Here is a 15,634-nt window from a genome sequence, read left to right on the forward strand (position 1 = left end):
AACAGAGTAGGAATGCCTTTTCAAATTCTATCAATAAAAGACTTACCAGTCACTTGTCATTAAAAAAGAATTACAAATTTCGAACATAGGAACAAGGCACGATCAGTCTTTCAAATAAAAATGGTACACCTTTGCCTAAGCTTGTTGTTCACAAGCTTTACAGCTATTTGCAGAACCTGTGGCCATCAGGAACTGTATTGCAACTGATGGTCCCACGGAATAATGCGTAATTAGAAATTAAAAAGGGTCGTTGCAATTGGGGGCCTAACTCCAGACATCCAAATCATGTGAACTATATGTCCCAAGGGAAAAGAATATCTAGCAAGCAAGCTGCATTACAGCAGCGGTACAAATCCATTCCCACAAGTATGGAGAAAATCAATATCCATGTTGATGAAGGGTGCTCCCCTTAATACCACAACAAAGAACAGAAACAGAGAACAACACAAACTAAGAGAACAAAATATGGGTTTCTTATTATCACCACAAATGTAGAATTACTGAATTACAAAACCTACACAGGCACCTTCCTTATAACAATCTGCAAGACAAGACTGCAAATATCACCCAGAGTTGCCCTAGACAACCTACAGGCCTTCCTTATATAGGCACTTTTAACTGCCCAAGAAGGTTCTAGACACTACGCCCTAACCTTTGAGGCTGACCAACCTCATATTATATCATTTCATTACACTTTATTACATAAGATTGACTCGAAACAATTTACAAATTACATTTTCAGATGGGTCCACCTCTGGAGACCATAAGTAGCAAACCGTTGACCCGATGGGCTATTATAACCCCATTCCGGAATGCTCGACTAGCAATCTACGGCAACTTAAAACGCAAGTGTCCATCAGCCAAGGTTTCACCTTGTTTCAAAGTCATTAAGGCCTCTTCATCGCAGGACCTAAAGTTGGGATAGCCAAAATTCATACCGAAAATCTGCAATAACTGCACCAATACATATGATATGACAATAAAACTCATCTAGCAAGCTGATATGTCAAAGATGAACCTCCACATATGAGATTACAACAATCTGAGCACATAATACCAACTTACTAAAATTAGCAAGCTCCCTCAAATAGCAACTCTGTACAAGAATGGCCCTTTTAAAAACACAAAAACTGGAAAACTCGAAATAGAAATATTTTTGGGTGATGCAAGATTGCCCTTCCACCCAGGATGCTCCAGCATCACATGATTCGGTGCACTTTGTACCATTTGTATTTGATTTCTGAGCTTGAGCCAGTGATTCATGTTTGTTAGGATGGCAGAGTTCAAAGTTTAGCCATGAAGACACTATCCAGCAAAAAATCTGCATAGTTCACTTGAGGCCAGATAATTTCAGCAAGAAATACATCTCATTGTCGAAGGAGTCATCTTTACGTTGTCAATAATGGTAAAAGTTTGAAGACTCTAAAGTCTCATAGAGATTACCGAATTAGAACGCTAGTAATTGTTATACTGTACCTACTTACTTTCACGGCAAATGTTTACAGACATAAAAGCAATGAACAAGCATAGTCATTTCATGGTGGAAGCAAACCTCGGCAGAAGCAATGGTACCTCCTCCAAGACAGAAATTAAAGCCTTCAAAATATATTTTATAGGAAAAGGCAATGTAATTTTAAGGGTTTGGGGTGTAAATGCAAAAGTGAGGATAACCTTAAGATCATATATGAGGTCAAAAATTCTCCTCGCCTCAATAACTGTACATGAGACTAGAGGATACGTAACAAGAGTGTTGCAGTGTCACTGTGATGCAGAGCACTTGAAAGAGGAAGGCCTAAGTTCAAATCCTCCTTACAGAGCCATAACTCTAGTGAACATGTGGTAAGATTGTGGTCCAAGCTTACCATGCGCCATATTAAAGTAACCGATACTAATACCCAAGATCTACCCAGCTTTATAAGGAAATAATCAAAGCTACCTTATAACTTTCAAGTTGCTCATTACCCAGGATTGACCAGGGCAAAATATTGTTTTAGTACCTACATGCATGAAATTGAATTCGCTTTAAAGCGTCAATACATTTTTGAGATTGTATCCAAAGTTCAAATGTGACCTTCAGTTGCACTGATGGCTGTTATACTGATAATGCCAGCCACCAACATAGAACTAAGTTTGCGGGTCCTTTGCTCCGTGTGAAATCCTTTTCCTTTGTCAAAACAAGCTCCATTCCCTGATACAAAAACCCCATATGTGCTTGACCCAGCAATTACGGTAACTGCATTTCGAAACAAACCGGGCCACAACATATTTCTTACCTTGACAGCTATGCACAGGGTGAGGTCTGGAAATAAGAGTGGAAAACCGGGATGTTGGATTCTGTTAACAAAATCTAAAGTAAGAATAGTATTGCCATTTGATCCAATGAGACATGCAATGAATTGATGAAGCAGACAAGAAAGCACACCTTGAACGGCTGACAAGGATATTTTAGAACAAAGCAAGTAATAGTGACCATTGTATTCAATTTGCTTTCCCAACAAGATGACGATTTCGTGCTTAATTCAGGGTAGCAATCAGAAACAAATTGTTGGATAGATTCTTAAAGAACATCTGAGAGTCTTCTAATTTGAATGCAGGAAGTGTGCGTTTCAGATTTTCGCTCAGATATATCGTGAAGATATTAAATGTGAACAGTACACAAATCTCTATCGTGGGCCCATAATGAAACCGTACTTTCCGTATCATTTTATTACCGATTCAATTTAACTTGATCTTTTATTTAAAATATATATACGACCGGAAGCCACTGATCCTCCTGCTGCTGCTATTGTCACTGAAGATCGCTGAACTGTTCCTAGCCCACCCCAGGTTGCCATATGTATTTTTTTTATGAATGGTGTATGATTCTGGTTGTGGCCGTATTTTTTAGCTCTGGCTAGGGCCGTGTGAACTCAGTCACAGGGTGATCTTGTATCCCCAAGCTTTTTTTTGTGAATTGTATTCTTAGCATTTCTTTTTTACTAAAAAAGTACTATTCATCAAATATATATATACCAAATTTTTAACTTAATGATTTGTATATATTGTTTTTCCTTTTTTTTAATTGGATGATCAATTGTATATATTGTTTTTTTTTTCTTTAAATTAGATGAATCAATTGAAATTTTATATAGGGATTTGTGAGATATGATATTTTTATAAAATAAATTTTTAACTCATACTTAGGCATGAAATAAGGGTACTTTAAGTCACCAAAAACCCTACCTAGAGCTTTGGAACTCAACTCAAAAACATGTATCTTTTCCTAACTCTTAAGCACAATTAATGATATATGTCAAGTATTGACTTGCACTTAAGTGCCACAACCACCATCTAAAATAACTTTAAACCATCCTAAAGCTCCATCAAGGTTTCTTTGACTTTTCTTTCTTTGGAGTACAATTAGAACAAAGTCAAATAGATGCTCGAAGCTCCTAAAATCCTCTTCAGGTTGACTTGCACTTTTAGGGTCAAAAGGGTGCTTTTGCGAAGCAGGGTACCTTTTTTCAACAAATATGCACTTTTTTTCTCTAGAAGGATGATTTTACTTACTAGGAGGTGGATTTTCTGAGAGCATTTTGGAAATTTTGAAAGGTGGACCAATTTACCTTAAACTAATTAAATTAATTCTTAACAAACTTAACTATGCTCCAATCAATCGGTAACTCATTGGGAGACTTGCAACAATTTCTGAATAGTCCTAAATGGACTTGAAATGGCTTGATCACACTCCAATGCCACTTGGATTCACTTGAATTTATTTAAATTTTCAAGAAAAGGAAGAGGTGAGACTAGGACACCCTCAAGATACCACATGAAAATAATTGGATTTATTTTAATTGCCAAATCAAGTGTTCCTATCAAACAAACCCATGATTATATGCATCAAATAATAGATAACAATATGGGTATACATAGTACCGAAATTGGTATACATATCCTAATATAAATATGCATCAATAACATCTAATTACATCAACATCCTCATGGATTGTTCAATAATATAATTACATGAGCATCACCTCGATCCAATGAGTGCTAAGTGTTCCATTTATTCTCATGAGAGATGGATTCATGTTGAATCACTACTCATGAAACATGGGCCAATGAGTTTGACTCAAAATCACATAGTTAAATCCTGATAGCAATATCACAATTTGACTTGTTGTGGAAATTATCTCCTACTTATCAATATAATTACAACCAAACATAGCTTATAAATCCAATACATTATTTTTATTGTGTCATGAAATAAGAGAACAGGAATTACAATTATAGAAGAGATGACAACTCTTGGAATAAATCCACACACCTGAACTTCCACTAGTCCTTATTGGTGATTTGAAATTCCACTCAACCATTTGGAGCTCATAGGTCCACCCCACTATGTGTCCAAAGATATTCAAATGATCCAAATAGTTAGATAAGAAGGCATAAAGGATAAAACTTACACAAATAGCAAACATGAGCATACATTCAACATCAAGTAAGAATTATCCTCATTATGGAGCAAAATCAAATAAAACACTTAATGAAATATTAAGCCCATATCAAAAGAATAGGAATCATCCTAAAATAGCAACACTAAAGACATGTAGGCACCATCAATGAGAAACACTAAATTTTCCATAAGGCACAATATCACAATGTAATAATAAAACATATTAAGCAATTCAATAAATCACTTGAAACTTGACTATTAGGAATTAGATACTATAGTATTAAGTGTCACGGGTGTCATCATGTGCGATAGTGAGGATGAACCACATAGAACCAAGAATTATCTAATATGAACGAGAATGACTATTATGCAAGTCTCAAAACTACATGAGTGGGCACATTTATCTATAAAAGTCTCAACACTCCATGTGTGGGCATGCTTTTCCAAACATTTGTTTCCTCGTAATAATTCTCAAAGAATGTTTGGGACATGGTGTCGCAAAAGTTTGCACCTTGGTCTAAAGTTTTTACCTAAGGACAACCTTATGAAACATGGAACAACCTCCAAGTTGTGCAACTTGAACTATGGGGTTGAGTCTCTGGAGAAGGTCAACTTCCTCTGCTATCAGGATGCACTTAAACTACACTTGAAGAGAAAAGGGAGAAGTAAAACATGAAAGTAACTACCTAATCTATTCTAACAAAGTGATGCACCAAAATAGGGTGTTCAAACCAATCTCTATCCATATATGCACAATACAATTATCATGACAATCCAAAGATATATGGATTCAAACTTGCTTTAATCCATTAGCCACATACAGATCAAACAACCAAATGAGTGACACGAGGAAAAATGGCTTCACTTCTTATCATTCATAGGTCAAAAGAGATACAGAAATGTAGGTTATAGATATCCACAGTACATCAAAGAGAGGCAAACAAAGCTTGCATAGTACATCAATGGCTGAAGGAGATAAGACGGGATGTCATATAATTCAAAGGCAAAAGATGGAATTTACAATAGTATGCCAAGGCAATACCAAAGAAATAGAGAAGATCTGACCCTAAGAAAGATTACAAAATCTACTTTTATAGTGTAAGCATAACTTAGATAGCTTCCACCCTAAGATAAAACTCAATAACTACATTCAAATTTGCAAAGAATAATTACTACAAAAATTGGAAAAGATCTTATGACAACACAAATCTAGACACGAGAAGATCACTTATCCACCAAACAATCACTAAGAGGATAGGAATGATGGCCATTAATCTTCTGACTAAGTAGATGGATCAACAAGCGGCGATGGAGTGTTCTTTTGCATTTATCAGGCCTGGGGAATGATGAAAGTGGTTGTAGGAGATCGAAAAGATTAGATCTATCATCAAGGAGTCACTTCCTTTGTCATCAATCTTTCTAAATCAAATAGAAAAGCACAGGTCAACCGTATTCAACTGTCACTATGTACCTTTCCTACTACCTAATTGGTTGGGAACTCCTCTTTTTCCAGTTTGGCGAGTGAAAACTCCCTATTTATTTTTGGTCAACACTAAAACTCACGATCCTACGAGCATCAACTATGGTCAAAACCCTTCATGTCACCTTTTGTTCATAACCCTAACTTCTATGATCTTGTGATCCCCTATACCTCATAGCATCGAGCCCATCCTTCATTCTCTTTACGATCCTTTGACAACAACAAGACCTATGATCTCTCGACATAACAACAACATGATAACACTCCTAGTGTAAGGTCACAGTACCATTATTCTCCCTTTGCAATGTCATGACTATGATTGATTTGACCTTCACGATCTTACGATCGCAGTTCATCATGATATTGGAAGTCATGGCAATAACCCCTGTGATCCTACGATCGTGGTTTAACTATCTTTTGTCATGACCTCGGGAGGCATCCTTGCTTGTGCTTGTGACCTTACAACTCTAAGATCATATGACCAACCTTTCCCATTCATAGCCTCAACAACCTTGGAAGTCAACCCCGTGATCCTATGATTGTTGACCCTTGTGGCATCAGAACACATCCTTACGACACCTACAATCTCATGATCGTTTACTGTCGTATCATCGGGCAAGACCCTTCTTTGGCTTACAATCCCTCAATTATTTTTGATGTCAAGACAACTCGACCACTCGACCAATAGGAGCCTCGTAGCATCTTATCACTACTTGATTTGCCTAATGATCCTCCAATACATGAGTTATTGTAAGATCAGGACCATATCATTCCATCGCAGCCCCGGGACTATAACATGAAATTGGATTTTGTGACGGTTGGATGGGTTTAAATATTTTGAATTCAATCCTTTGCAGGAGGACACCTTTGGCCAACATTTCTAGCGACTCAAGGGGGATGCAAGCTTGCTTGGCATATGATCAGTGACCATTAAAAGATCCATTGGGCTATGGAGTCTCTGAAATCGTGAAAACTCATCAAATTCATCACTTTTGTTGCATCCTAAGCCATAAAACATGCCCTTCTATCTCTACAACTCTACAAAACTTGGGACCAAAACTCTCTACAACAAAACATATGCTTGACACTTCTTGGAAAGTAGGAACAAATAGAAAGCAACTACTCTAACTATGTACAGGAAACATCATCTTTTCTTTGAAACAGGGCTTAAGATATATTCCATTTACTGGAATAGGCAGAATTTCACCGTTAGGTCTGCTTAACTGGAAAGCATTGGCATGTTTACAATTGATAATCACATAGGGACCACTCCATAAGGCATCAAATTTTGAGTGTCTCCCTACTTTTTCTCTATCGGCATCCCATTTGAGAACAAGATCACCTTCTTTGAAATTCTTGGCCTTAGCTTTCTTATCAAAGCTTTTCTTCACCTGTTGTTGATGTGCTTCCAAGGTCTGTATTTCTTGATGTCTCTTCTCTTCCAACTCCATCAGTTTTGCCATTCTTATAGACATAGCATCATTTTCAATTAGTTCCAACCGATGAGCCAGCTGAAGAGCGGGAAACTCTAATGAGATAGGAAGCCTTGCTTCTCTACCATATACCAACATAAAAGGAGAGCTCCCAATAGCCCTTTTAGGTGTTATTCTGTCAACTCATAGGGACATCTTCAATTTCTACTACCAACACCTTTGATTATCTTCAATAGTCCTCTTAATGATTTTGATCAATTTTTTGTTGGAGGACTCAGCCAAACCATTACCTTGAGGGTAGTAATTAGAAGATGTGCTCAATTATATACTATGATCTACTGCCCATGCACATATATGAGCTCCTATAAATGGCTTGGCATTATTTGATATTATAGTGGAAGGAACACCAAACCTGGTAACAATTCCATTAAGGAATTCCACTACTGAAGCCTTTGTAGAATCTTTAAAGGCTATTGTCTTTGTCCACCTTGTAAATTAATTTGTTATAGCCAAAATCCACTTGTGACCAAAGCTAGAAGGCAAATTAATAGGACATATGAAATATAATCCCCACTGAGCAAAGGGTTGATTGACTTGGATGGGATGAAGTGGAAGGGCTGCAAGTCTCTGTTTACCTAAGAAGAAGGCACACTTTTCCCACTTCCTTACATGTCTATGGCAATCATGGAATAAAGATAGGCTATAGTAACCGGCTCTCATGATCTTTATTGTAGTGGTTCTTGTTGAGAAGTGGCCACCATCAGGACCATCATGAAGCTTTTTAATCATTCTCTTTGCTTGATCTGTACCAATACATCTTAACGAAGCTCCATTGAAGTCCTTCCTAAACAAAATACCATCGACTATGGTATAAGGAATGGATTGCAATTTGAATTGTCTTCTTTTTTCCCTATCTAATCCTTGAGGGTATCCATTTCCTGATAAGAAGGTCATCATGTCATCTATACAACTCCTTAGATTATCATCTCTCACCTCTTGTTGTTCTGTCAATATCATAGCAACTTCCTCATCTGATTCCTGAGATGAGATCATCTATTTGCACAATCCTTTTCCTCTTACCAACTTGGTAATATGGATGTCCACATCATATTCCATCACCTTAGTGATCCAACTTTCTCTTTTCTCACTAATATCCTTGCTTAAAAGGAAATCCTTCACACTAGCATGGGGCACTAAAAAATGGATCTTGTTGTGTGATAAAAGGTGCCTAAATTTCTTCAAAGCTCTTATGACTTCAAGGTCTTGCTTCTCTACATAATTGTATTTATCTTCATATTCTTTCAGTCCTTCACTAAAGAAAGCAATAGGTTGCTCTTCATTCTTATCATTTAATTGAGTCAAAACAACAAAAATACTTGACTCACCTCCTAAGGTGTAAAGAATGAAATCCTTATCAAAATTTAGATTGATGAGAGTAGGGGTTGAGGCTATAGCTGCTTTGATCTCTTCAAAACTTGCTTTCCCTTCCTTGGTCCATGAAAATTCCATATTCTTTTTAAGCATAGTTGTAAGAGGTTTCACCATGGTAGCTAAATTAGGAATAAATCTCCTCACAAAATTTATTCTGCTAAGAAAACTTTGTAGACCTTTCTTGTGACTAGGAAGGGAAAGAGAAAGTATTGCCTTTGTTCTTTCTAGACCAATGGTCAGACCATCCTTAGATACAATGTGTCCTAATAATTTCACTTGATTAGTGGCAGAGACACACTTGTTTGGATTGAAAGATACTCCATACACTCTACAACTTATAAATACTTGTTTGAGATGACCAAAATGATCTGCTACATTCTTTGAATACATTGAGATATCATCAAGGTAGACCAACACAAAACTTTCAATCATGTTTTTGAAGGCCATCTCCATCACCTTTTGGAATGTGACACCTGCATTTGTTAGTCCAAAAGACATTTTATTATAGGCATACGTGCCCCACTTGGTGGTGAAAGCAACCTTATATTTGTCAGCCTCTTTGACTAACACTTGGTTATAACCTATGAATCCATCCAAGAAACAAGATGTCTTTGAACCACTAACCTTAGAAAATATATGTTCCATAGAAGGGAGAGGGTGATGATCCTTAAGGGAGGCTTGGTTAAGATCCCTAAAATCTACACATAGTCTGATTTCTCCACTCTTCTTCCTAATAGGAACAAATTTTGCCACCCAAGAGGAATGCTTAATAGGAAAAATGATATTGGCCTCAATCAATTTGGATAGCTCTTTTCTCATTAATGACTCAATCTTGGGATTCACTAGCCTCTTCTTTTGCCTAACAGGTTTGACATTATCAACTAAATCTATGGTATGTTGAAACAAACTGGGGTCAAAACCCTTTAAGTCATCATATGTCCAAGAAAATACATCATTAAATTCTTGACATAGATGAACACAACTTTCTCGTTCAATTTTAGAACATACCTTCCCCATGTTTAGCGTCCTTCCATCAGCACCTACAATTAGCATATATTCATCTTTCTTTTGTAGCAAGGGTCATGCCTTTATCCCTTACTTGGTCATTAGGATTGAAGACACTCTTTAAGGTAATGAGACCCTTAGGTAACTTATTAGAGCTAAGGTTGATGATTTGATCACCATACTGGTCATGCAATCTTGATTGATTTCTTTCTGAGAATTCTACCTCATTCTACAAGAAAATCATAATTTGTGCATCAAACAAAGACCTACCAATTGATATTATTATCAAGGAGAGTGGGTCTAACCACCATTTTAATATTTTGTCTCTTCTTGTCTTCAAGACTCCTTGGGACATCATAAGATGCACCAATTGTTGCAAGTCTGTCAGCATGTCTATTCTCTCTCCTAAAGATGCTTTGAATATTAAATGCATTGGAGTTTTCAAGAAAATCCCATACTCTATGTTTATAAAACTTGAGCAAACCTTTCTTGGTGATATTTTGATTCCTCACCTGATTAACCACCATCTTGCTATCTCCATATACACTTAAGATTTGAATTCCTCTTTTTTGAGCAAGTAGGAGACCTTGAATTAATGTGTCATACTCAACAAAATTATTGGTACAACTAAATTGAAGCCTAAAAGAGAAGTTGTATATTTCTAGTGCAGAAGAAACCAACATCACACGAGCCCCTGATCCATTTCTATTCCTAGATCCATCAAAGTACATGCTCTATATCCCATTGATATCTTCTTTGATCTTTATTAGGTTGGAACAAGAGCATCCTTGTCTGAAATACAATAAGTTCCAAGGCTTATTTCCAAGGTTTCTGACATAGGATCAAATTGATATGCATTAGCCCATTCATCTAAGAGCAAATCAGTTATCTCTGCTAGAGAAGTGGCAGGCTCATTTGCTGTGTCATTCTCATCTATCTCTAGGATGGTGTAGTTCATATTGATGAGATTAGGAGTTTAGGGTTCAGTATGATAGAGGGCTAATGGTTCTGCTATGATCGAACCTTTGGTTCCATACCTTGTTTTAAAAAATATGTATGACCAATCAAAGGATATGTAACAACCTATTTGGGTAGTAAAATCCCTAGAAAGATAGATAGCAAAGTGGGGTTTGACCTTAGCAACTAATATATCTTGGATTATAGTACAGCCAGGGCATGCATGTAGGGCCATTTCAACACTCCTAAGGATTCCCATAGTCTTGACAATGCTACCATCTAGCTGCAATACATCCTTAACAACGGGCTCATAATACATTCTTACAATATCAGTAATGCATTTGGGCATTACTAAAATACTAGCCCCTAAATCAATCATGCAGTTATGGACTAGCTTATCTCCTATAATCAAAGAAACATAAAATGGAGGAGGTCTAGTTTTCTTACTTGTTTCTCCTTCTTTACTTGGTTGTACCAAACTTGTCACACTCTCCTCTCTAGGTAGTTGATCTCTGAGTTCAATGCTTTCCAATTCCTATTGCAATAGCCTCTTCTGTGATGGTATGGTAGCCACAACATCCCACATAGAAATGTTTAAATTGGTCTTCCTCATTTGATCTACCACACTAAAAGATTCATTAGATGCCTTAGTAGAAACACTAGATGTAGAAGGTTGAGATAGAACAACTTGAGGGTCATTCACATCTCCTCTGCTATCATTTCATTTTTGCTATCGAGAGCATTAGTAGGTTGACTAGCATTGTGTTGCTAGGAAATTGTATGTACATTAGGCACTGCACTTGATGTTGACACCTGATCTAGAGGAGGAGGGATAACACCTTCAATGACTCTTCTCTTGCTCCTAGTATTGTAAGCACAAGAATCCTGGTTTACATTATAATGCTCTTCCACCAGATGGTTCATGAAAGAACAACCATCCTACTGAAAAGTATCAGCAAGTTGATTAGCATTATGTTGTTGGGCAACTGCTCTCTCTAGTACAATTAATGCCAAGTAAGATTTTTCCTTTTGACACATGCAATATCCATAGGAGTAGTTACAAGAAGGGAAAAAATCTTGATCTTGGGCAAGATTGTTCTTAAGGACTAAAGCCCTATTTAGGTTGGTATTCGTAGCATGGGAACTGTAGATAGATATATTCTGATTGTAAGGGGCATGGCTCTAGTTTGGGGATCTACCATGAATGGGACCTTGACTCTGGAGTTGGAGAGGCCTATTATTTTGAGCTTCTTGTCTCTTCATAGTCACCAACTCATTGCCCATTTTTTGCACTACTGCACTGTTGTCCTCCATCTTGTTTTCTTGATCATGCATCCTCCTATCCACATTCTACATCAATGTTTGCATCATGATCTCAATCCTATCAACTCCATTAGAGGATGTGGAGGATATTGGGATCATAGCAAGAGGCTGAGTTGCAGAGGAAGTATGAATGGGGGCTACAGTAGGTTGATGATTGGGCATGTTAGGGAAGAAAGGCATTGGGGTCCTTGGAGCTAACTTCCCTCCTTGTATCAAGATATTTTCTTCTCTTATGGAAACCTCATAAACATTTGGTAGATTGTCCCCTCCCATAGATTGCAGAGTGGTAGCAATATCACTATTAAAGGCTCTGAGATAATACAATAATGCATTACCAAGGGAGGGCTTCACTGCAGTAGATATTCTATCTCATGTCTTCTAAAATCTATTATTAAAATCAGTCATACATTCATGGGGTGCCCTCTTGATAGTTGTCAGTTGTTGTAAAAGTGATAGGTGATCACTTTTGTCCTCAAAATGTTTGCATAGGGCTGCTCCTAACCCATCCCAATCAGCAATAGAGTTATGAGGAAAACCTCTATACCATTGTAGCACTTTCCATTTTAAGGATGAGGCTAGAAGCATGACTGCTACATCATCTTCAGTGATGCCATAAATATTGTAGACAATAGACACCTCTTGACTATGCTTGACAGGGAGAATGGAGGTTTCACTAGTAAACTCGGGTATACTTTTAACAGTTGATACTAGTATATCATGTCTTTGGGCTAATAGGAGGGGAATTCCACCATTAAAAGTGGTGAAAGCATGAGTTCTAGCCATGTAAGCAAGTGATCTATTGATATGAACAAATGGTATTCTAGGCTGAGATCTAAAAACAAGAGGAGTGGAGATGGATCTCACAGAGGTATGTGTTACTGCTACACTCCTAACAGGTGATAGAGATATCCTGGCCTTTCTTCTGGGACTAGAAAAAAAAGCTCTTGGTACTGGCACTTAGCTCTGGAAGATGCCCTTGTGTGTGTCTTGGGCACGAATCACAACAACTCTTGTCTGGAAACTAGATTATGCTAGGAGCTTGGAGTTGCCAAGTACTTTGAACAAATGAGCCTCTTGAAGGCTTTAATACTAAAGGCAATACTATCTCCTCAGCATGAACATGAAGTCTGTCTTTGATGCTAGTGTTTTAAAAATGTTTAATATGAGAGTCCCACCAAGCCTGCCAAAAATTGTTGTCACAAAAGTTTGCACCCTGGTCCAAATTTTTTACCTAAGGACAACCTTTTGAAACATGGAGACAACCTCCAAGCTGTGGGACTTGAACTATGAGGTTGAGTTTCCAGAGAAGGCCTACTTCCTCTACTATCAGGATGCACTTAAACTACACTTGAAGAGAAAAGGGAGAAGGAAAACATGAAAGTAACTATCTAATCTATTCTAAGGAGGTGATGCACCAAAATAGGGTGTTCAGACCAATCTCTACCCATATATGCACAATACAATTATCATGATAATCTAAAGATATACAGATTCAGACTTGCTTTAATCCATTAGCCACATATCTATCAAACAACCAAATGAGTGACATGAGTAAAAAGACCTTCACTTCTTATCATTCATAGGTCAAAAGAGATACAAAAATGTAGGTTATAGATATCCACAGTACATTGAAGAGAGGTGGACAAAGCTTGCGCAATACATCGGTGGCTGAAGGAGACAAGACAGGATGTCATATAATTTAGAGGCAAAAGAGGGAATTTACAATAGTATTTCAGGGCAATACTAGAGAAATAGAGAAGATCCTACCCTAAGAAATATAACAAAATCTAATTTTATAGTGTAAGCATAACTTAGATAGCTTCCACCCTAAGATAAAACTCAACAACTACATTCAAATTTGTAGAGAATAATTACTGCAAAATTTGGAAAAGACCTAATCACAGTGCAAATCCAGATGTGAGAAGATCACTTATCCACCAAACAACCAGTGAGAGGATAGGAACATCGACCATTAATCTTTTGACTAAGCAGATGGATCTATAAGCAACAATGGAGTGTTCTTTTGCATTTATCATGCCTGGAGAATGATGAAAGTGGTTGTAGGAGATTGAAAAGATTGGATCTATCATCAAGGAGTAACTTTCCTCTATCACCAATCTTGCTAAATCAGATAGAAAAGCACAGGTCAACCGTATTCAATTGTTGCTATGAACCTTTCCTGCTACTTGATTAGTTAGGAACTCCTCTTTTTCTAGCTTGGCAGTTGAAAACTTCCTATATACTTTTGGTCAACACTAAAACTTACGATCCTACGAGCATCAACTATGGTCAAAACCCTTCATGTCACCTTTTGTTCATAACCCTGACTTTTATGATCTTACGATTGCCTATACCTTGTAGCATTGAGCCCATCCTTCATTCTCTTTATAATCGTTTGACAATAATAAGACCTACGATCTCTTGACATAACGATGACATGATAATAATCTTGGCATAAGGTCGTGATACCATTATTTTCCCTTTGTGATGTCATGACTATAGTTGATTTAACCTTCACAATCTTACGATCGCAATCCATCGTGATATCAATAGCCATGGCAATAACCCCTGTGATTCTATGATCATGGTTTAACTATCTTTTGTCGTGACCTCGGGAGGCATTCTTGCTTGTACTTGCAACCTTATGACTCTAAGATCATACAACCAACCTTTCCCTTTCATAGGCTCAACAACCTAGGAAATTAACCTCGCGATCCTACAATCATTGACCCTCGTGGCATTGTAACACATCCTTGCGGCACCTACGATCGCATGATTGTTTACTGTTGTAGCATCAGGCAAGACCCTTCTTTGGCTTATGATCCCTTCACTATTTTCGATGTCATGACAACCTGACCACTTAACCAATAGTAGCCTCATAGCATCTTATCACTACTTGATTCACCCAACGAACCTCCAATACATGAGTTATCATAAGATCAGGACCATATCATTATGTTGCGATCATAGGACTATAACATGAAATTGAATCTTGTGACCGTTGGGTTGGTTTAAGTATTTTGAATTCAATCCTTGGCGGGAGGACTCCTTTGGCCAACAAGACACTAATATTGCCTTATTAATGTTTTAACCCACCAAGATTTAACTATGTTATCATTTGATTAAGAGACTCCCAACAATGTGACTAAACCTACAAGCCACTTTTGGGTCAAGGACACATTGGGAGTCACTTCCTATACCCACTTCAATACATAATCTAAGGCTCATTCTATTCTATTAAATGTGGAAACAAACAAAACACAATGCCACATTAACTTGTGAAATTCTACATATTTTCAAATCTATGTCAAAGGTGCAATTGCCCCATATCCCATCTTTATTTAAAATGTTTTATAAATGTCTAATTGGCCAATCCAATGTGCTAACAAATCCAATTTAATCTACAAATAAAACTTAAAATATTTTTTCCAGTATGCCACAAAAGTCTATTATAGCAAGTATTGTCAAAATATAATTTTGCATCCAGTCATAAAATTTCGTAATAACCAAGCTTATGGTCATGCAACCATTTATTACCTTCAAAAAATTGAAAATTTAAAATAAATA

General features: G+C 37.1%; 1 protein-coding gene across 2 annotated transcripts in view; it reads right to left on the reverse strand.

The window, feature by feature from the left end:
- The window catches only part of CYTC6A (Cytochrome c), a 169,761-nt gene extending 167,088 nt beyond the window's left edge, over positions 1-2,673 (reverse strand). The window contains exons 1-3 of one of the 2 annotated variants that reach the window (XM_089813264.1): positions 2,423-2,673; positions 2,274-2,334; positions 2,072-2,188 (exon numbers count right to left, since the gene is read on the reverse strand). In XM_089813264.1, coding sequence (XP_089669390.1) covers positions 2,072-2,188; positions 2,274-2,334; positions 2,423-2,473 — 229 coding nt within the window. In that variant the 5' untranslated portion in view covers positions 2,474-2,673. The remainder of the gene's footprint in view (positions 1-2,071; positions 2,189-2,273; positions 2,335-2,422) is intronic. The other variant, XM_089813265.1, reaches the window with a different exon arrangement.
- Positions 2,674-15,634: the final 12,961 nt, after the last annotated feature.

Source organism: Cupressus sempervirens, chromosome 2 (genome assembly GCF_028749045.1).
Source record: "Cupressus sempervirens isolate cs-2001-9-10 chromosome 2, ASM2874904v1, whole genome shotgun sequence".
In the NCBI taxonomy this organism is placed as follows: Eukaryota; Viridiplantae; Streptophyta; class Pinopsida; order Cupressales; family Cupressaceae; genus Cupressus; species Cupressus sempervirens.